We start from the raw sequence: 24274 nt of genomic DNA on the forward strand, positions 1-24274 counted from the left end.
AGTATTCCTTCTGAAGTGGGGATCGTCGTTCTTCAGATTTGATGGTACCAGTTCTTGGTCTCCAATATGCAGTCATCATGCAATAATTCTCTGGTCATCCCATGTATCCCATTTTCTTTATAGGCAATGGGTGTCATAGTCCTGATTCGTGTTTTCAGGGAGATTACCGGTTGGAATGCGCCTCGCTTCCCTCTGCCAAGATATCTGTCTCCCCTCCCTGGACTGTGCTCCCCACGTCTTGGGCCATGGATTAAGACTGATCTCTTCCAAGATCCTAAAGTCTCGGTTGTCCCATGATCTTTTGACATCTGTTACGTCCAGTTCTTCAGGAATTCCCAGGTACTGCCATCTTCTACATCAATGGTTCTAAAACTGTGGATTAGGCGGGACATGCTTTCACATCTCCTGCCAGTGTGGAACAAAATTCATTGTCTGAAACACGTTGTGTTTTCATAGCAGAGCTGACAGTCATTAGAAGAGCCCTCCATTTTATTAAATGGGTCTCCCTTGACTGTGTTTTGATGTGTAGTAACTCAATGAGCAGTCTCCAGGTTGTTGACCACTGGTACTCTATCCACCCTTTGGTCTCTGCTGTTCATGATCTTCTCACTGACTGTCATCATGCTGACTACTCGGTTGTCTTTCTCTGGCTCTCAAGCCATGTGCATATCCCAGGGAATGAACTGCCCATCCATTTTGGTACAGGAGCACTTATTCACTATTCATTTGCTTTACTGACTTCAGGTTCGGGTTTGCAGGTGCACATGAGATAACGGCGTGCTTGGAAATGGAAAAGATGTGTGGCGGGCTACTGCGCCGTCTAATAAACTCGGCGCATTCAAGGATACTCCTACAGCTTGGTGCTCTTCCTTCCACTTCTCCCAGAAGGAATCCATAGTTCTGAATTTCTCACTATCATGATGAAGTATGATGGAAGCTGTAGACTTGATGTGCATGTTCTTCAGTGTATTAATGTAGACTGAGTCATTACCTTTGTTTCAATGTCTGTACTGACTTGCCTTGAGAAACAGAACAAAAACATCCTCAATATCTATTAATTCCAGACAAAGTGGTAAGTCATGAAGTATTGTCCCACTTTTGCAGCATTTCTTCTGACTAAATTTTCCTCCAGCTTTAGTAATTTCTATTGAACTACCATTATTTCTACAGAACCTACCATCTTCCCATTTTTGTTGCTCAAATGGCTTTAAACACTTCATCTCAAATTTTGTATAAAATGCTATTCTCATTACTGTCTATCTGTGGTCCATGTCTTCAACTACACAAACATTTAAAGAATCCTCAGAATGCTTGTGCAGTGGTCCCTCTGTTGTTATTTACTGTGCTATTTGCCATCTTAACTGATGATAGGTGATGTCTACATAACATTAACAACATATGCCAGACTCTGGCTTCAGATGCCAGAGGTGTGTTTGCATGAATGTGGGTGTGTGTTCTTTAATACAGAAAAAGGCCTTTTGGCTGAAGCTTACTTGTTTAGCAGTATTCTTGTCGTGCTAGTCTGCAACTCAGTTGTCCACTATATGGTGAAATGCAGTCTATCCTTTTCACAATATTTTCATTATTGCATTCTGGATTTTCCATTGTTTGATAAAGATTCTCATAGTATTTACCATGACTATATGGAAAACAGGACTCACAGGAACCATATCCTCAAAAAAAATATGGCCCTACTACAAACAATGCTGTCAACCCGCACCACTGTTACCTTTACAGAATGAAATGGCACTGGTAGATTTGCAAGTGGATTTTCCATTGCTGGTAGTCTGCAGTTCTGTGTATTGACATGGCCTTGGAGATGGAGGCTGGCTTCATATGTCCGCAGAATGTTCATGTCTGTTTATTGTCCACTTTCATGCATGCAAGAAATTCTAGAGCAAATGTTTGTCTTATTGATAGGTCAACATGAAGCAACTCCTGAACATGGGTAGCTTTGTGTGTATAGAAATGCCAAATGTTTGATAGAATTTTAATTTCATTGGTTGTTGATCATTTAGCTAGATTCAGGCTAAGTATAATCATATGATGGTTACCTTTGGATTATAAAGCTAAAAATCGTTTCACATTTATAAGAATTTTAATAATATAAACAGATGTACTCATGATTATCTTGTAGGTATCCTAACTTCCAATTCCCTGTGCCTCCTGCAAAATTCATTTCTTGGGGTGCATCTTCTAGTGCACCAACTATGTTTTATAATATAATAGTGGCAATTTTAGAGCCTTCCTGTGGCCCAGTCCCTTCCCCAACTGTCCGCTTGAGCTCACGCTCCATCTGTGATATCAATATTGACAACATACTAAATGGCTGGTTCAAATGGCTCTGAGCACTATGCGACTTAACTACTGAGGTCATCAGTCGCCTAGAACTTATAACTAATTAAACCTAACTAACCTAAGGACATCACACACATCCATGCCCGAGGCAGGATTCGAACCTGCAGACTGTAGCGCCTAGAACCGCACGGCCACTACGGCCGGCTCATACTAAATATTGGCTTTTCTACCACCCTTTATTTAGGATGCAAACAATAACTGATGATGATGTAAAGACAGAAAAAAGTCATTTAGATTTTCTGGATGTAGTTTCAGACTCTGTACTACCATTAATTGTACAAATCATCATAACTTACAATAACTTTAAAAAACTGGTATTATGTTTGCTATAATATTAAAGTAATTATCTCAAATCCACTTTACAATTCCATTATGGTAGAATCTCTTATGTCATATCTAGAATAAAAAGTTTGTTATGTTGCAGCCTGAAAATTTACTATACTACAGTCCAGATGAAGACAGCAAAATCATGATAAGTGACTTTGGACTATCAAAGATGGAGGATTCTGGAATTATGGCTACTGCATGTGGCACACCTGGATATGTCGGTAAGTATGCACTGATATTGTTAAATGTTGAATGCTGACCCAGCACTTAGAGCCTTTGGTTTACCACATCACTTAGTCTTAAGCATTATAATCTTAAACTCTTTTGATGCTTCATGTTCACAGGCACCAGTTAATTATTATTACATAAGAAGCTTTTTAACCTGAAACCTATTTTAGATATAGGACTGCATAAAAAAGAAAATTCAAGGACAACATTGAGTAATTGAAACAAACTTATAACTCAGAGAAAGTATTAATGAAACAAACATAAAAGAGAATAGTTTGATAAACCTAGGAACAGTGTTTATTGTTTAGAGCTGTGGTTTCACCCCAAAAGGAAGACATTATTTAAAGGGCATTTTCCATGTAAGCTAATTACAAAACAGAGACAAGCAACCTGGTAGAAACAGAGGCCAGAATACAGCTTACACAGATAGACTACAATATATGAGAATATTATGAAGGAAAAAAGAATGAGAAATATGTATTGCAAGGGGAGAGAAGTGAAGAAAACAAAAAGACCTAAGACATGTGCATATGCAGATCCAAGGATGGGAGTGAGGTGTGTCATGGAGGTAATCTGGTTCTACATTGCTCTGCTAACTTCAGGGAATAAGGAATACAGTAGCATGAAAATTAAAAAGTCTAAAAAACTGCCAAAAAGATTGTATACAATCACAAGCTACTTTTGGCACAAGTTGACAATATTGTTCTGTCAACAACTACTCTAACATTGGTTATGAGTCCACTGGTGCAAGTGGCAAACCACAGAAAATTGAATGAAACAAGACAGAAAGAGAAATAGCCTCCACTAAGAAGAAAATAACCATACCAGTGTTTGGATGCTGCATCCATTCTAAATTGAGAGATACTGAAATAAGTAACCTGGTATAGAAAAACAGTTAAGACAACTCAAAGCAAATGAGGGGCTGGGTCTGAGCAGAATTGATAAAGAATCAGATTTTATAAGGGATCTCTCACATAACAGATATTTCTGTTTGACTATAAAGGTGTGCACATTGCTCTAGTTTAAAAAAAAAAAAAAAGCTAAGAGAATTAATGCACAGAATTTCAGATCAATAGTTCCAACATCCAGATGGATCATAGAGAATATTTTAAGCTCAAAAAGTATGATGTTCCAGTATGGGAAAAAAGCTTTACTGAAAGAATGTGCATGGATTAAAACAATTCATGTGAAACAGAGTTTGCCTTATTCCCAGAGGATATCTTGCAGACAGACACACAGATGAAGATCACCAAGTTGTCAACTAATAACCAAGTTACAATCAGACAGATGTGCCATTAGCTTGATGATTCTTTTTATCAGTACAACCCAGTATGTTATACTGGTTGACTAATATTTTCACTAGACATTAACAATTTACCAGATAGATTCAGCATGACTTTCAGATTCTTCACTTATGATACTATTGTCTGCAGGAAAATATTATAGTTGGATGATTGTAAGGGAATGCAGAAAGACTTGGACAGAATTTACACTTGATATGAAGGATGAAAGTTTCCTTTAAATGTAGTTAAAGACAATCTAATGCCAATAACAAAAGAAATAACCTAATAGTATCCTGTTGTAGTTACTTACAAGTGCAACATGACCTGTAGACTGCATACAGCTTTACTCCACAGACCCATGAACAACTTAAACACAGTATTTAAGTAACATTCAGCAAGAACCAATTATGTACACAAAGAGCTGTAGCCATACACATGCAGAACTGAGGTTGGACATAGCTTGGCTAGCCTTAAATAGACTGGGGCCCGGGGTTGAGTGTGACCTTTTTTTTTAATTTATTCATTTTGTGTGTGTGTGTGTGTGTGTGTGTGTGTGTGTGTGTGTGTGTGTGTGTGTGTGTGTGTTTTGTGCATACACTGGCCAGCACATTATCTGCATGGAATTTGCAGAAGAAGTTCTTATTTAAGAATTTTGTATACTTGAATCTAAGAACTCTTTAACTCCTTTACACTGTAGTAACAGGCTTCATTTAGATATTATAGTGTAATAGCCAGAAGTGATATGAAATAGAATGTGCAACAGACAAGGCTGAAGGATGCTGACAAAACTGTGCTGCATCTATAAGAGAAATACCATAAAAAAGCTAGTGTGAGCAATTCTAGGAGTACTGCTCCAGTATCTTGAGTCCCTGTTAAGTAAGCATGAAACTAGACATTAAATTAATCCAGAGGCATGCTGCTAAGACCATAACAGATTTGTAAACCACATACAGATGTTTAACAAAGTTGCTCAGAGAATCTGAATGGGGATCTTTGGAAGAAAGAAAATGCTGTTCTCACAAGATTCTGTTGGATAAATTTAGAAAGTGTATGTTGAAGGAAGATGGTGTGACAACTCTGCTGCTACTATTGTATACATCATGTAATGATCATGAGAATAATGCAAGAGACATTAGAGTCCTTTGGAGGCATATGGATAAACCCTTCACCCTTGCTCATAATGTGAATGGAATACATTGGAAAACTGCTAATGTTCGTATGAAGTATCTTTCCCCATCCACTACGAAAGGGCAGCAGAATGAACTTAGATTCCTGTTTTATCATTTTTTTTTAAATTTTTCCTGTAATGCAGACATGGGAAACTTGTCAGCAGGTGTGTAAAACTGACTAAAAACCACACTCAGGCTGTGTGCAGCATCAACAGTTGTTAATCTGGCATGCAGATGCAATCTGTGTGTCGGCCACATTGGTGCCTCGCTAGGCAAACCATATTGACAAGTCCTACTAACACTTTACCATGTACTGCATATGTGTCATCACTGTTGTACAGAAATGCGTACACTGTCCTGTTCTAAATTAATGACTGAACCGTTCCCATGACTGTAGTCGATAATTATTTCTAAAATATTATTTACTCACATCTTTGTAAACTACAGCACAAGTTTCATCTGCATAGACAGCCGCCAATGATTAATATATATACAACTATAGATGCTTCTGTTGTACAAGAAAAAAGTGGTGGACTCAAAAATAAATGGTGCGCAATATCACAATGATCTTCACCCCAACATCTCCACCTCACACTACCTTCAACTTCAGACAAATTCTGCAGTTTCTTTGCTAAATATAATATTCAACAGTTGCTTCGTACAACATGAATTCCATAAAACTTTGATTTTACTACCAAAATATACTATCTAGCAAACAAAAGCTAAGTACCCAAAAGTTGTGGTAGGATGGCTATGAAACTGCACACATGTAAATACCATGTATATGATTAGAGTTGCAGTTCTCTGTGACAGATAGAATAGCCACTATGGTGCGTTAGTGTTATTCATGTTTGGTGTTACCATACCTAGTAGTAGTATAAGGTGCATGAGCAGCGTCATATTTGAATGATCACTGTGAAGGATGTGAAGATGCCATGTACTCATGGCAGCATTATCAGCATCTGATAGTTTGAAATTGACTTCATTGTGGGTCTCAATTTTGCCAGCTGGTTGAATCGTGCAATGTTAAGATTTGTGGGGCATTTGAATGTGACGGTGGCCAGTGTTGGTCTGCATTGGAACGTGGGGACAGGTGTACTTATTGTCAAGTTTCTGGTCAACTACATCTGAGCGTCACAAGGCAAGATCACTATATTGCACACCAATAACACTGTAACCCCTTCACACCTGTATCAGCCATCCCAGAAGCATGGACTGTTGGGGAATGGTGTCACACTGTGTTCAGTGATGAATCACAGTTCTTCAGTACCAAAGATGACTGTTGCCATCAAATATGGTGGTGACATTCTTCCCATGTGATGGAGAGGCACAGTGGTGTTACTCCTAGAGTCATGGTGTTGGGCACCATTGGTTATGACTTCAGGTCACAGCTGGTAGTAATTGGGGGAACTGTGATGACACAACATTACATAAAGGACATCCTAGTTCCTCATGTTAAATCTCATGCAACAGTATCATGGTGTCATTTTTCAATAGAACAATGGTTGTCCACACATGATATGTGTCTCTATGAACTGTCTGCATCATGTTGAGTTACTTCTGTGGCCAGCAAGATCCCTAGATCTGTCCCCAATAGAACAGTGTGGGACTAGCTCGGGCATCAACTCCATTCCAGTGACAGCATCAAGGATGTCAAGAACCAGTTACAAAAGTCCCCACTTGCCTCTGGACAGGATACAATGACACTATAACACCCTACCCAACTGAATTCGTGGCTGTATCCAGATCAGAGGAGGTGCAATGTCATACAGATAAGTATACTCATACTCCCAAGTTCTTTCTAAATTTGACTTGATTTTGTAATCACTGAAATAACATCACATAACCTCTCTTCTGGGTGCTTCACATTTTTCACTAGGCAGTGTATTATGATTTATACAGTTGTTTCCTTTCTGTATGTCACAGAATTCAACAGCTAGTGATAGTTTCTTTTTTATTATTGCAGTATTTGGTAAGAGAAAGAGTGAATTCTTCAATAGTTGAATTACAGGTAGCTGCTATGTTAGAGAGAGTAGAGAGAGAGAGAGAGAGAGAGAGAGAGAGAGAGAGAGAGACAACATAATGGCAAAGGAACAGTTTGATGTGTCTCAAGGATATGATGGCATCGGACCTTGTACTGTCCATAGACAAAAGTTAAGTGCATGATGCAATAAGAATGCAGAACCAGTTCACTTGATTGCAGCCACACCCTAGGTGTCTGATGCATGTGACACACCATCTCAGAGATTACGGAGGTTCTGTGCTTTTTACACATCATCATGTAAAGTTGCACCATTAATATATTTATTAAAAATGGTTTAGAGTTTAACTTCCTGTTGAATACAAAGTTACCAGAGACAGAGCCAAATCTCAGGTTGAGGAAGGACAAGGAAGGAAATTGGCTATGTTTATTTCAGAGGGACAGTTCTGGTATTTGCTTTAAGTAATATAGAAACATAATAACAGCTTGTCTCTGACTTCAGTGAATACAGAACACAGAGATTAACATAGGTAAAGGGACACCTCCAGTTGGTACTAGGGGCATGGAAAAATATCACCCCTGGGGCTCATTAGTTCTGGCACATGTTGGTAGGTGTTGATGGCAGGATAAAAGTAAATAGAAAACCACTTCAGGCAATGCATCCAACTTACATGGGGCATGTTTATAAGAGTCAGATGGAGCCTTTGATATGTCTGTTATTTTCTCTCAGTAGCAAATCGTGCAGATAGATAATATGTACATCTGTTTGTTCACCTGCACCACCACATTACTCCCCAATTGTGTTGTTAGGAGAGTATAATGAATAATGCGCAGATATGAGGGTGTTTGTGAGCCCCTCCCCCCAACTTCAGTCATATTGAGAACATTGGTATGCCATTGATTGAGTTAGATGGACATGCTTTGGACTCAGTCTTAACCAATGAGTATCCTGGGTTGGGGTAACCTTTTTGTTGTCCCATGGGACAGAAAATCAGTTTTGTAATTGAGAATGAAACCTTCAGTCTGAATCAGAGAGTGCAGTGATATGAAACTTTCTGGCAAATTAAAACTATGTGCCAGGCTGAGAATTGAACTCAAAGACATATGCCTTTCATGGGCAAATGCTCTTTAACTTGCCAGGAAATTTCATATCAGCACACACTCTGCTGTAGAGTTAAGGCTTAATTCTGGAAACAACCCCCCCTCCCCCTTCTCACAGATTTTAGCTAAGCCATGTCTCTATTTCACAGGAGGACTTCTACAAAGTTTGGAAGATAGGAGATGATGTACTGGCATAAGGAAAGCTGTGAGGACTGGTCATGATTCATGCTTGGGTAGCTCAGTTGGTAGAGCACACTCCTGTAAAAGGCAAAGGTCCTGAATTTGAGTCGTGGTCTGGCACATAGTTTTACTCTGCCAGGAAGTTTCAGTTTTGTAATTATTGGCATCTGTCCTGTCACCTTTCTTCAAGTTAAACAGTGCCATTCTTTAATGTCTAATGAATATGCTGACATTTTGACATATTAACTAGTTTTCTTAATTTATTACCTATTAAAGAAGAACAATGCCAGAAAGAGAAAGCACTGATCCACTAAAGTAATTTCTTAAGAATTTTATAATAATTATACTGAATCGAAACAGTTAGGGACAGTTTGTTCTAAATTGAGACATATTCTTGATAGGAAAGATGATTACCAGGTGAATGAGAAGTTATGTGGAGAATTGAAGGTTTAATCTGTTAATCAAAAAGACAGCAGGTTGTTAAATCAGTTTCTGGATGTACATATTGCAGTTTCAGGAACATGAAAATTTGTGTATCCTTATGTCTAAGTTATAAATGACAGTTACCGTAAAGAAGGCATATTAAGTTGGAGGCGGTTTAAATAAAAGACACTTACACAAAGCTTTCAGCCACAGCCTTCAGAAGCAAAAGAGAAACACACACCATTCATACATAGCAGCTAGCACACCTCACGCACACATGACCACCACTTCCAGCAGCTCAGGTCAGCAATCTATCTTTCCCTACATTATTGATATTCCTACATGGTGTTTCCACTGCTTTACTTCATAAATGAGAGTGTCAAAAATAGAATGTAAAACCTGTTTACATCTTAGTAAGGCCACCTTAGTGCTACTATATTATAACTACTATGTGTACCAACAGTGGCAGTTTTAGTGGTGGTGATAGGTGTTGGTATGTGCACACCACAAAGCCCATCTACATTACAAAAAAGTTCAACCTGATTTCTAAGCAGAACTTGTATAAAGATATGATTTTTCATATTATAAGTGGATTGTAATAATTGTTGTTCTTGTTTCAGCTCCTGAAGTTCTGGCTCAGAAACCCTATGGGAAAGCTGTAGATGTGTGGAGTATAGGTGTAATTTCATACATTCTACTCTGTGGATATCCACCATTTTATGATGAAAATGATGCAAATTTATTTGCACAGATTCTCAAAGGTAATACTCCTGAATTGAGAAGAGTCACATGGGAATTCTTACTTTTTCTGTATGATGGATAAGTGTGTGTCAGATTATAAAAGTTACTTCACTTTGTATTGCGGTACAAGTCAAATGTTCTTACTGTGTTTATATGGATGAATCACATTTTGTGTGTGTGTGTGTGTGTGTGTGTGTGTGTGTGTGTGTGTGTGTGTGTGTGTGTGTGTGTGTGTGTTCGTTTAATTTCAGTGTGTCTTCTGTTAGGTGATTGGTGATTTATTCATGGCCAACCTTGTATTTTCCATAATTTTATTCACATTTAAAGTCTGAATGCAAAGGGGGACAGAAACAGATGCAATTGGAGAAATGTACAGGAAGGAAAATGTTGTGTGTCAAATTGTAAGTGAAAGTGTAGTAGTAATGAAAATCTTTTACTTGGGTGTGTCTACAGTTACTGGAAAGATGAGTACCAACCAACAGAGTAAGTGGAGAAACACTATGCAAATGCAGTAATCAATGGACTGAAGAGGGAATAATGACAGGAAGGTTACTTGGAAGGGACATTGTGAAAAGAAGGGACTGGAGTAGGAAGAGAAAAAATGAATTGAGTAACTTCAGTCTGTAAGCAGGAAAATGAGGAGTTGGGATATTTTACAGGCCAGCATAAGCTGTAAACCTAAAAGTATCCTCACTTATGCTTTAAAAAAATTCCATTGTTTGCATCTTGTTGTAGAATTACACAGAATGTTGAGCATCGATGTAGTTAATTTCAGTCTCTACGTCATTTGATGGTATCTGTTATTCCTAAATAACAATAATAATAATAATAATAATAATTATTATTATTATTATTATTATTATTATTGTTGTTGTTGTTGTTGTTTTATATTGGTTTGGACTACTGAGGACCACATGAAATAACTTATTTCTTCTTTCTTTCTTTTCTTCCTTTTTCTTTTCAGTAGTTTTTCATTCTTTCCCTGTGTTTTTCTCTTCTTGGTTTTGTCCATTTTGTACATGTCGGGACTGATGACCATAGATGTTAAGTCCCATAGTGCTCAGAGCCAATTGTACATGTATTTTTCTGCGTTTCCTTGCAGAAGCCTTTGAAATTGTTTACTTTTCTCCAATTTCTGCCTCCATTATTTGCATTGCCCTCAGGTCTGCTTTAAGTTCTTTGATCCATGTCATTTAAATTTTTGGGTGTCTGTGGAAAAAGATAATTCTTTTTTCATGGAGCCTTTTGGGGTTTCCATAGAGTACAACTCTTCTTATCCTCATTGTGACAAATACTGGTTCTATAACTTCATAAACTTCTTTATTGCTTCTTAATTTCTGTTTCCCATTGTCATATTTTAGTCCTACACTTTTCCCAATTATTTTCCTTTCCTTCTTTTCTATTTCACCTAATTATTTGGCTGTATTTAATGAAAGACAGTCTGAAGCCTAAAAGCATCCTGGTATAATGACAGTGTTGTAGTGCTAGAGTTCTGCATTTATTGAAATATATCTCTTGTTACACGGTCTTTTTGTTAATTGAAAAGCCACATCCATTTTCTTTGCCCTTGATAAGTTAGCTTCTTTGACCAAAGCATTTGGTTGTGTTATTTCACCTAGAAATTTAAATTTTGTAAGCTTTGTTGTTGTTCTATAATCAGTTTCCATGTAGTTTTGGAGCCTCCATTGCAGCTCTCATATACGAGGTCGTGCTGAAAAGTAATGCCTCTGAATTTTTTATGTGGAAACTCTTGAAGCTTTTTAAATAAGACAAATGTTATCAGAATTCTATGTCATTATTTTCATGTCTACGTATTTATTTCTCAACATAGTCACCCAGGCAGCACACACATTTTTCCCAATGAGAAACAGTTTGTTGATACTGTCACTGTAGAATGTTTGAATTTGTTGATGGAGCTAGAACCTTACACCTGCTTGCACAACTTCATCACTATCAAAATGAGGTCCTTTAGGGTGTTCTTTAAGTTCTGGAAACAGATGAAAATCATTTGGAGTCAAGTCAGGACTATACTGAGGATGAGTGGTGACAGTGAACCCCAGATGTCGGCTTGCTGCTGATGTCACAGTGCTCATGTGTTGTCTGCTATTGTCATGCTGAAGGAGAGGATGCTCCAAGTGTGGATGAACTCTTTGAATTCTAAACTCTGTTACAGTGAGCTGTTTCTCATGCTCTGACATTATTACATTTAGCAACTCCATGTTACATGCTACTATTCGGAGCCCTCTAGTTTAAGAGGGCTGCAAATATGTAGACATAAAGAATAAAGACATTTGTTTTGTTTAAAAAAAACTTTGAGTTTTCACTTAAAAAATGTGGAGGCATTACTTTTCAACACATGCTCATGATCTGATTTTTCAAAAGATACACAATGGCTTGCTTCGAAGCTGTCTTGTTGCAACTTCTATAGATGCAGCTAAGGTGGTAAGATAATATGCAAAAGCCAATCAATCAATTCTCAGATTATCCCCTATTCTCCCAATTTTTATTTTTTAAATTCCTTCTTTTTCTGTTCATTCCCTCCATTCCCTGATTACCTTTTCTAGTGCACAACTGAACAGCAGTGGGGACTATCCATCTCCTTGACTTACACCAATTTTGGTCTTGAAAGGCTGTGAGGTTTCATCTAAAAAATTAATTTCGCCTTTTCTATTTGTTTGTCTGTCTTTTATGATTATCTAAGTTGATGTCACCCCTAAACTATTTTAAGGTGTTTAATAGCCTTTCAGTCAAATCATATGCTTTTTTCAAGTCTGCAGATGTTGTATAAATGCTTTTTCCCTCTTGTTCTTCTATACCTCATTATAAATTCCAGATTTAAATTTTTTTCTGCACAGGATTGTCCTTTTCTAAACCCTCCTAAGGACTCTCCTAACTGTCAACCCAGCTGGCTTTCCAGTCTGTTTTGTAATGCTCTTGAGAGAATTTTGTAAGTCAGTAGAAGGAAGGAATTTCCTCTATAATTATGGCTGATATTCATTTTATGGGCATTGGGCTGTGGTCCAAGACATAATTCTCTGCCTTGGACAGTGATCTAATGTCCATAAAACAAATTCAGTAATATTGAAAATACTGGCTGTGAAAACTTGCATTCAACGATTCCTTTATTGTTGTTGGGGTCAGTTTTATTTCGTTTTTGTGGGTTGTATGAATTTATGCTGTTTTCCAATCTTCTGGTACAGATTCTGTTTCCCAGAGTTTTTGAAAGACTCCACGTAGCTTCTTAACTTCTATTTCTTGCATTTTCAACGGTTCAGCAGCTTCAACTGTGCTGGAGCATTCATAGTTATGTAAGTGCATTTCAGGTCTTGTTCTAAAAATGTTATTATTAATACATTTTGGTATTTGTGGCTTTTGTATTTTACTTACATGTTCCTCTGCTTTTAGATCTATAACAGCATTTGCAAATGCAAGGTCAAAAACCTTCATACCAAGTAAGTAAAACACTAAAACAATAGATTTACATTAAGAAGGAACTACATTCAGGCACTTGCTTTAAACTGTGAGGATACTGCAAACATTAAAACTGTGGGATGTTAAGCCCAGTTTGAAAGCAAAAACTAAATAGCAAACCAAGTCTGCTAAAGACATTGATACACAGGCCAGAGTAATAATACAAATCATATCCATAGTAACACAAGATCATTGCACTGTGTATGGAATAGTGATAGGCTTAATACAATAACAGTAAGTTATGTATTGCCATGTGGTCATGAAATCTATAAAGTGCAGTGAGTTAATGTCTAGGATTATGTTTGCTGTTTAACAGTGTGTCTCAAAAGACAATATTTTATTAGTTATGCTTAACAGCATGTTTGTCTCTGACCTGCTATCAGGGTTGATATGCAGTCATAGTAAAGAACTCGCCCTTTATATGCTACATAGGATTATAGTGACATGGGTGATTGTGTGACCAACTGGGAAAGGCTCCAGCTCTGCCAAAGGGGTCCAGCATCATATCAACAATGAGCCCAGATGAGAAGGTGATGATTGTGAAGAGGAGATCAGCAAATATGCAGCACAGCACCAATACTATATTATGCCACATTGGTCCCTAGCATGAGGCATGTGCCTTGGTTGAAAGTTGCCAGACAGGGAGGAGATTCAAAGCTATATTTTTTTTATTTTTTTTTATTTGAGACAGCAACTGCTGACATGCATCAAACCACTCAAACTTCACACACATCTTTGACGTATTCTTAGTAGACATGCAATTTGATCTGCCTTGGGTATAAATTTGCCACAGTAGTTGACTTTTTCCTTAAAAGATAGCAGTTACTTGAGGCTTTTGGACACTGATAATTTGATGATTGCTTCCAGGTGGTCTGACATAGACTTGAGACTACCATTACTATGCTTGTTGAGCCAACAACATAACCATATAAAAAATTTAAAAAAACAGGTGAAGAGCATCTGAAAGTTTTGCATGTACTGTTTCCATGTTACATCTGTTCCAAAAATATTGTGTATGTAATTAGTGCAATTTTAGGCATAAGCTGTATCAACTGCTCAGAATAATATTTGAATATGGCCAGTGCACAGTAAGTGCCAAAAGGTAAGTGATTATACCGATACATAGCAAAGGGTATGTTCACTACTAATAAGTGTTACATCTGTGCATCTAGTAGCAACTGCAAGTATGGTTACACAAGGTCTATTTTGGAAAAGTACTGACTCCCAGCCAGTCTCACCATTACTGCTTCAGGAAGCTGGATTGGTTTCAGATGGATTTATGATTGTGCATTGATAGTTGCCTTCAAATCACTTCAGATTCATGTACTGCCATTAGCAAAAACCTTGAATACTTGGTTGTCTGCAGCTTGTAAACATTTGTTAAATGGCATTTTGTAAACACCAGGAAAAAAACTTTAAAAAGTTGAATAGCCAAATCAGCGTTTGGGTGTAGAATCCATCATCAGTGGCATTCACAGTTCATTGGTTTTGTAAATTACTGCTGTCAAACCTTAAACAGACACATTGGTCACACTGGACCCAACTGCTGTACACTGTGGTGATAAAAGTCATTCATAACTCCTAATATCATGTCGGCCCTCCTTTTTGCCTGGCGTAGTCAGATTCTTTAATTGACATTGAGAACATGTAGTGAAATAGGCTTTATAATGACATCAAGATACATATAAAGTTACTATGTTAGTTAGTGTTCACATTAAAAGTACAAATTATTTATGCTACATTAATCATTCGTACAGAATTGCAATCATAGACTTTAAGCTCAATTTCGATGTTGCAAGTATCCAAGAATTCTCTAAGACTTTAGTACGGATTGTCTATTAACTGTTTGTGCAGTTTACTTTTAAAATTATTGAAAGGTGTATTGAGTGCAGTATGTGGTAATTTGTTAAATAATTCCAAACAGTTCACTTTGTGAGAGTTGTCTGTTTTTGTCAGCCCATGTCTAGGAATGTCAATATTCTCTTTGTTTCTCTCTGGTGTTCAATTCTGTTCATTGCTGTTTGGCATATATCATTGATGCATAAATATAAAGATTTATCACTGTCATTATTTTCATTTTGATGAATAAGGGACAGCAGTGTTCCCTTGCACATTATTCGTAGCACCTTTTTCTGCATCAGTAGTACATCACTGACATGACATGAGTGGCCCCATAGTAATAGCCCATTAGATATATGAGACTGAAAAAGTCCAAAGTAAGCTGTTCTGAGATATTTGTTACTCACTAGATGAGAAGGTTTCCAGGTGAGATAGGACACCCTTGATAACTTTTACAGACCTGGTTGATGTGGGTTGCCAGTTAAGTTTGGAATCAATGTGTATTCCAAGCAGTTTTACAGATTTTGCTTCTACCTCTTTAGCCAATCACAACCACAGATGCTGAGCTTTCTCTGGATTACATAGAAGTTTGTTAGCCGAGAACCAAAGTAATGTTAAGGTGAGAGTGTCCTGTGACTTCCAGTGTAGCTTCTCAATCTGTGCTGATCAACGTTGTGTCATCCGCATAGCAGATAACTGACTCAGGCCCAAAATAAGATGGCAAATCATTAATTGCAACAATGAATAAGAAAGGACCAAGGACAGAGTCCTGAGGTACACCAGATGTGACACTATTCATAGAAGAGTATCTATTTTGAATTGATGCAGATTGTCTCCTGTTATTCAGATAAGAGTTGATTATTTCTAACTCTGTATTATTTATACCATAATACTTTAGTTTGCTAGTAGGATGTCAGAGGGGATTCAATCAAACGCCTTACACAGATCACAAAGTTGATGTGAGACTTTGTTTATTTTCAAATGCAGTTAATGCCGTATTAACTATTTCAAGGACTGCAGAGGTGGTATTTTTCCATTGTCGAAAACAGTGCTGTCTATTACAGAGAACGTCATACTTTTCAAAATAGTTGCTTAACAGTTTGTGGAAAAATGCCTCAAATATTTTGGAAAAGATTGGTACAATAGACACTGGTCTATAGTTTTCAGGGAGGTGTTTTTCCCCCTTTTTGTATATGGGTATAACTTTGGAGATTTTGAGCTGTTCAGGGAAAACTCCAACTTCTAAGCATTTATTCATAATAAAACCAAGTGGATTGCAAATGAGGTGTAGTGTCCTTTTTATTATGTAGCTGGATAATCAGTTGCAGTCCACGCATGTCATACTTGGCTTCTTATTTGCAACCTTATAATTGTTTTCTGACTGTGTATTACTGGTATGTTAGGAGCAGAGGACCATGATCTGCAAAACATTCATCTGCAATGCTTACACTTTATAGGTCTCTTGAAAAATTACCTATAATATTGTCCAAACAGGCATTTCCATCTGTCAGGCTATTGTTAGTATAATATAGATTCAATAATTTGAGTAGGTTTAAGAATGTTTTTGTGTTGAGTTCCTCTGTGTCTAGCAAGTCAATGTTGAAACCACCACATATTGCTACATTTGTTTTGAGTTTTAAGATTTTTCTCATCATCTATTCAAATTTCTCAAAAAATTAGTTAACATCATCATTTGGAGATCTATACAAATGAACACTTACAATATTTTGGCCTATCCTATTTTAGAGAATTGTATACATTGTCTGATAAATATTATGGCCCCTCCATTTTTTCTCTTGTTTCTACACATTATACCTGCCAGAATGTACTCGTTAGGTATGAACAAATCTACTTCATATTCTGTAAGCCATCGTTCTGAGACACACAGTACATCACATTTTTTTATTTTACAAAAATGTTCCAGCTCTAACAGCTTGTTCCTAATGCTCCAAATGTTGACCGCAGGATAGTAAGTGGGTATACTTTACATCTATTTTGTTCCCTCTCTGAGCCATTAAGATCTTGTTTTTTACTTTTGTGTGTTTTAATTTCCTCTTCAGCTATTTTAATTTCCTCTTCAACTGCAGAAATACTGAGCCGTGTTGCCTCTATAGCTGTCGATAATTGCAAAAGTGTTGCAGGTGCAAGATTTTGTGCATGAACTGACCTCTTGATTATGTTCCATAAATTTTTGATGGGATTCATGTAGGGCAATCTTGCTGGCCAAACCATTCACTCAAATTGTCCAGAATGTCCTTCAAACTAATTGTGAACAGTTGTGGCCTGATGACATGTCGCATTGCCATCCATAAAATTTTGAACATTATTTGGGAAGATGAAGGTCATGAAAGGCTGCAAATGGTCTCAAAGTGCCTGAACATAACAATTTCCAGTCAACAATCAGTTCAGTGGGACCAGAGGATCCAGTCCATTTCATGTAAACACAGTCAACACCATTATGGAACCACCAGCAGCTTACACAGTGCCTTGTTGCCATGGATCCACGGCTTTATAGGGTCTGTGCCACAGTCAAACTCTATCATCAGCTCTTACCAAATGAAATCAGGACTCATCTGACCAGGCCACAGTTTTCTAGTCAACTGGGGTCCTACGGATATGGTCATGAGCCCAGGAGAGAATCCTCACTAGGTCAGAAAGACATTGAAGCAATTCAGAGGCATGCTGCTAGATTTGTTACCAGTAGGTTCAGTCAAAAAGTAAGTATTATGGAGATGCTTTGTGAATTCAAATGGGAATCCCTGCTGGGAAGACATTCTTTCTCCAAAACACTATGGAGAAAAGTTATAGAACTGACATTTGATTCTGACTGCAGCACAATTCTACTGGTGGCAATGTAAATTTCATGTAAGGACCAAGAAATTAAGATAAGAGAAATCACCCTGATTTCTCTTATCATAATTTCTGTGTCATACGGAAGCATACAGATGGTTGTTTTTTTCATTCATTCAGATTGCGAGTGGAACAGAAAAGGAAATGACTAGTAACAGTATAAGGTAACCTGCACCATGTACCATACAGTGGCTAGCAGAGGATGTATGTAGATGTAGATGTAGATGTAGATGTAGAACCCATTATTGGTGGCTTCTCACAGTATGCAGGTTGTTGTGTACATTACTGTTGTCAGATCTCAAACAGTGACATTTGATGGTCACTTTGGATCCAGCTGTCATGTCATGCAAATGTGGAACTGTCTGTTCCATGTTTAAATTATATGAAATTTGTGTGCTATATAAGAAACTATCAGCCTCGCTTGGGGTAATGAAACCAAACTTTACTTAGGTTTCAGCCCAGATTATTAAGTCTTCTTCAGAAGATATACCTGAATCTATAATTTGTCTAAGAGGGCATGGTCTAGAAACAGAACTAAAACAGCCTGAATAGGTGTAGTCACATTTTAAAAATGCGGTACATAAGTACTACGACAACACCGAGACTTAACTTAAGCTCTGGCATGCACCTCATCTCCATGGACGCTGTGCTGTGGGCCTCACAATAAATGCTGCATAATGCACCCATCGTTATAATGAAAGATGACATAGGACATAAAACAGACAAACAGTAGTATGTAAACGCGATAATGAAATAATCTCGGTTAACCTGTACACAGTCGGTCGAGTAGGTGTTTTTATCAGTTGATGTAGATATACTTCTTATTGCTGACATGCACTGAATGAAGAATATTATCAAGATTAATTTTTTATCTTATTACTAAAAATAATGTGTGAGTGAACGAACAACGCCACTTCATCACCATGGTCTCAGACATGCGCGATGTTCCCCACCATGTTGATTTGCAGTGCGTTATCTAGTCCTACTTAGTTTCACGTGAGCTCCCGAGGCCCACCACACAGTGTCCATGGAGACGAGGCACATGCCAGAGCTTAAGTTACATCTTGGTGTTGATGCAGTACTTACGTACCGCATTTTGAAAATGTGACTATGCCTATTCAGGCTGTTTTAGTTTTATTTCTAGACCATGCCCTCTTAGACAAATTATAGATTCAGGTATATCTTCTGAAGAAGGCTCAATTATTTGGGCTGAAACCTAGGTAAAGGTTGGTTTCATTACTACTGCAATCGAGGCTGATAGTGTCTTATATATTAGATGATCATGATTACTGACTGTTCTGCAATGTTGAAAGCACAAATTTGTGTGCAATGAGACAAAGAAATGTTACCATTTAAGATCTGACAGTGGTAATATACACTAAAACCTGTGTACTGTGAGAGGCCACTGATGATGGGTTCTACACCCTAATACCAGTTTGGCTATTAAAAGTTTTAGATGCAGCTCATGGTGTTTACAAGATGACCATTAACAGATACCATTAGTGTTTTCACACACTGCTTGCTGAGATAGGTGTTATTACAGCTATTTCTTGGAGTAAATCTCTGTTAGATTTAACTGTGTCTCTCAAAGTGAATAGAACAAAAGGTGTCTAGAAGAAATGTGGGTGAGTGGAGTGCTTTAATAACACGTTCACATGGAAACCACAATCAAGTCAAAATCCAAATGCAGGGTCATCAGTGAAGTGCAACACTTAGTACTAAAAGTGTGTTTATTACTGCCTCCAACATACATCCAGAACAGAACTGCTCTCCTGAACAAAGAATGCACTTGTTTATACAAACATTGAATATTCCATAACATACAAATATAAGGTATTTCATGATCATTCCAAAAACAGTAAAGACTAAATAATGAACAATTGCTGGTGATCAGGTTTGAACTAGTGACCCACAGCATGGCAACCAAATAGCATGACGCTAACCAGTATGCCACACTTTGTGCGACATATCTCACAGCATTGCTCCCTCTTGTGGACAAACAGTAAACAGTAAACAGTAAACTGCTGTTTCAGAAAATCTTATTGAAGCTGACTACAGCATGCTGGACCTAGATCTTCTCAGTGGTCCTCTCTATGGTGGCACTGGTGGATCTTCACATTTTGGTCATGTTGCTATAACCTCGTCATTGTGTTGAGCATTTAAGTTAGCCCCTCTCACCAAAGCTTTGCAATAGTTGATTGGGCCTTCAGTTTCTTTCACTTTCCCATAGCCAGCCTGTGCCTCTAACCTGTAGTAGTAGGGTTTCATATCAAGTACATAGATGGTGTCTCTTCAATTTTCTCTTCTTGATGACTGATGATAATCCTCGACTTCCTATGTCATGTCTGACGAGTGACAAAGGATATGATACGGTCCAAAGTAGCACCTTAGTAATTTTTTTCATAGTCATACCTTCTGCACAGGCATAAAAATTCAAAACAGGCCTTTTTGGCTGTATCTCACTGGTCATTTCTTGGTATTGTACTGCTCCTTGTCAATCTCCTGGATGTTCAGGGCCCATAAGTGAGCAAGTTACAATGAAATGAACACCCTTAGCTGCTTACAGGCGTTGACATATGTCAATGGGGACAGATGAAAATGTGTGCCCCGACCGGGACACCGACGGTATCTGTTCTTCCGGCCCCCACTCGCACGCACAGAGCCAGCGCGCCTTATCAGTGTTGCGCAATCTTGATTTTCCAGCAACACGGGCCTAGTAATACTAGGGCCCGTGTTGCCCGGCAGCCTCGCTCAGCGGCTAAGTCCCTCTCAAGGTCACACGCCTTACACTGCGGCATACAGTATATGCGCAGCCAAGGTCACATGCCTTACACAGCAGCATAAGGCGAATTCACACAGCCATGAAATAAAACCCACCCACCTCCTCAGGGGTCGTAACCCCTGCAACCCACAGAAGAGAAAGATGCTTCAGTAGCTGATAAGATGTTTTTTTAGGATAAGGATCTTTATTAGGAATGGTAATACAAAGTGATATCTCCTTGTACAAGAATATATTTAGTCAAAACACAGCTTGTACAAGAATATATTTAGTCAAAACACCAGACAGTTTGCACCAAACATTTATCTTCTCATCTGCATTAATCTTATGACGATTCCTTGTGTAAAGTGAAAATGGCTTGTCTGTTGTAACACCACATGTTCCATAATTACGGTTAGGTATAACTCCAATTGCAAAAGTGCGATAAGAAATAATGTCCCTCTCATTGTAGGCTTCCAATCCTTCAAGAGCTTTGCCAGTACCTCTCACAACAGCAAGCTATTGTCGTAAGATTAATGCAGATGAGAAGATAAATGTTTGGTGCAAACTGTCTGGTGTTTTGACTAAATATATTCTTGTACAAGGAGATATCACTTTGTATTACCATTCCTAATAAAGATCCTAATCCTAAAAAAATATCCATGGCTGTCTGGTGTTTTGACTATGTGCATATACTGTATGCCGCAGTGTAAGGCGTGTGACCTTGAGAGGGACTTAGCCGCTGAGCGAGGCTGCCGGGCAACACGGGCCCTAGTATTACTAGGCCCGTGTTGCTGGAAAATCAAGATTGCGCAACACTGATAAGGCGCACTGGCTCTGTGCGCGCGAGTGGGTGCCGGAAGTTCTGACGTCATGGTGCTTGATAACTGTGTCGAGAGGCAGCAGCATGTTCATTCGACTCGAGGCAGCCGCACGAAGCACACAGCCATGTGTAGTAATATGATTGAATTTTTGGATGTTCACATGCTGCTCGAATAAAGCATGGCTGTGTGCTTCGCGCGGCTGCCTCGAGTCGAATGAACATGCTGCTGCATATATATATATATATACACACACACACTCCTGGAAATTGAAATAAGAGCACCGTGAATTCATTGTCCCAGGAAGGGGAAACTTTATTGACACATTCCTGGGGACAGATACATCACATGATCACACTGACAGAACCACAGGCACATAGACACAGGCAACAGAGCATGCACAATGTCGGCACTAGTACAGTGTATATCCACCTTTCGCAGCAATGCAGGCTGCTATTCTCCCATGGAGACGATCGTAGAGATGCTGGATGTAGTCCTGTGGAACGGCTTGCCATGCCATTGCCACCTGCCGCCTCAGTTGGACCAGCGTTCGTGCTGGACGTGCAGACCGCGTGAGACGACGCTTCATCCAGTCCCAAACATGCTCAATGGGGGACAGATCCAGAGATCCTGCTGGCCAGGGTAGTTGACTTACACCTTCTAGAGCACGTTGGGTGGCACGGGATACATGCGGACGTGCATTGTCCTGTTGGAACAGCAAGTTCCCTTGCCAGTCTAGGAATGGTAGAACGATGGGTTCGATGACGGTTTGGATGTACCGTGCACTATTCAGTGTCCCCTCGACGATCACCAGTGGTGTACAGCCAGTGTAGGAGATCGCTCCCCACATCATGATGCCGGGTGTTGGCCCTGTGTGCCTCGGTCGTATGCAGTCCTGATTGTGGCGCTCACCTGCACGGCGCCAAACACGCATACGACCATCATTGGCACCAAGGCAGAAGCAACTCTCATCGCTGAAGACGACACGTCTCCATTCGTCCCTCCATTCACGCCTGTCGCGACACCACTGGAGGCGAGCTGCACGATGTTGGGGCGTGAGCGGAAGACGGCCTAACGGTGTGCGGGACCGTAGCCCAGCTTCATGGAGACGGTTGCGAATGGTCCTCGCCGATACCCCAGGAGCAACAGTGTCCCTAATTTGCTGGGAAGTGGCGGTGCGGTCCCCTACAGCACTGCGTAGGATCCTACGGTCTTGGCGTGCATCCGTGCGTCGCTGCGGTCCGGTCCCAGGTCGACGGGAACGTGCACCTTCCGCCGACCACTGGCGACAACATCGATGGACTGTGGAGACCTCACGCCCCACGTGTTGAGCAATTCGGCGGTACGTCCACCCGGCCTCCCGCATGCCCACTATACGCCCTCGCTCAAAGTCCGTCAACTGCACATACGGTTCACATCCACACTGTCGCGGCATGCTACCAGTGTTAAAGACTGCGATGGAGCTCCGTATGCCATGGCAAACTGGCTGACACTGACGGCGGCGGTGCACAAATGCTGCGCAGCTAGCGCCATTCGACGGCCAACACCACGGTTCCTGGTGTGTCCTCTGTGCCGTGCGTGTGATCATTGCTTGTACAGCCCTCTCGCAGTGTCCGGAGCAAGTATGGTGGGTCTGACACACCGGTGTCAATGTGTTCTTTTTTCCATTTCCAGGAGTGTGTGTGTGTATATATATATATATATATATATATATATATCACCATGCCATTGCCATCACTGGCCACTTGACCATCTTCTTCTTCTGTGCGAATGCACAAACAGTGCCCGAACTCTTACGGGAATTGGCAACACGCCGCGAGTAATGAGTATAACAGGCGGGGACGCTACAAATGTAGTGTGGAACAATACGTTGAGAATGTGGGTTTCCACGGAGGCATGCCAGAGATAAATCCCTGAAGTCGCGCTATCCTCTGTGTCCTCAGTGGCTCAGATGGATAGAGTGTCTTCCATGTAAGCAGGAGATCGCGGGTTCGAGTCCTGGTCGGGGCACACATTTTCATCTGTCCCCGTTGACATATGCCAACGCCTGTAAGCAGCTGAGGGTGTTCATTTCATTGTAATTTCATTCTAATGAGCTGCATGGTCACCGACGGTATCTGTTCTTTCGGACATGTCTGAAAGAACAGATACCATCTTAGAATATAGTGAGCTAGTTGTCTTGCTTCTTTGGAGCTAGTGATGAGGTGTGTCATGTAGTCATCCTCAGTTGAAGTGGGAAAGTGCATCCATTGTCGTTTCAGGCTCATCACCTTGGACCAGAAAGAATGGTGTGAAGCCTGTAGTACTTTGCTTTGCAAATGTCTGAGTGGGTAGTATTGTATATTGATTTCTCTGGTCATTGTCAACATACATCAAGAGTGTATCTGCTAGGGTCTTATTAATGTGTTCTTTGAGGCCATTCATCTGTGTGTGATAGCCAGCGTCATCCTGTGAGTGATGTCTAAACATGAAATTAACTCTGATACTAGGTTTGACTGGAAAACTTTTCTACAATTGGTATCACACAAGGCATTCGACACTTCAAAATGATGTCTTCTACATGTAACTTTTCAATTTCCATAGCTACAGCAGTCAGAACAGCTTTAGTAACAGCATAGCAGTTTGAAGTAGTCAGTGCAGACTATTATCTACCAATTCCCATTTGTTGGCTTTGGGAATCTCCCTGGGAGGTCAATACCAATTTGGTAGAATGGTGCTGCTGCAGGTGATACTGGTACCAGGTG

General features: G+C 39.5%; 1 protein-coding gene across 1 annotated transcript in view; it reads left to right on the forward strand.

The window, feature by feature from the left end:
- LOC126471272 (calcium/calmodulin-dependent protein kinase type 1-like) overlaps positions 1-24274 on the forward strand; it is a 522524-nt gene that overhangs the window by 453188 nt on the left and 45062 nt on the right. The window contains exons 5-6 of the mRNA XM_050099391.1: positions 2783-2906; positions 9671-9811. Of these exons, the coding sequence (XP_049955348.1) occupies positions 2783-2906; positions 9671-9811 (265 nt within the window). The remainder of the gene's footprint in view (positions 1-2782; positions 2907-9670; positions 9812-24274) is intronic.

Source organism: Schistocerca serialis, chromosome 3, assembly GCF_023864345.2.
Source record: "Schistocerca serialis cubense isolate TAMUIC-IGC-003099 chromosome 3, iqSchSeri2.2, whole genome shotgun sequence".
NCBI lineage: Eukaryota > Metazoa > Arthropoda > Insecta > Orthoptera > Acrididae > Schistocerca > Schistocerca serialis.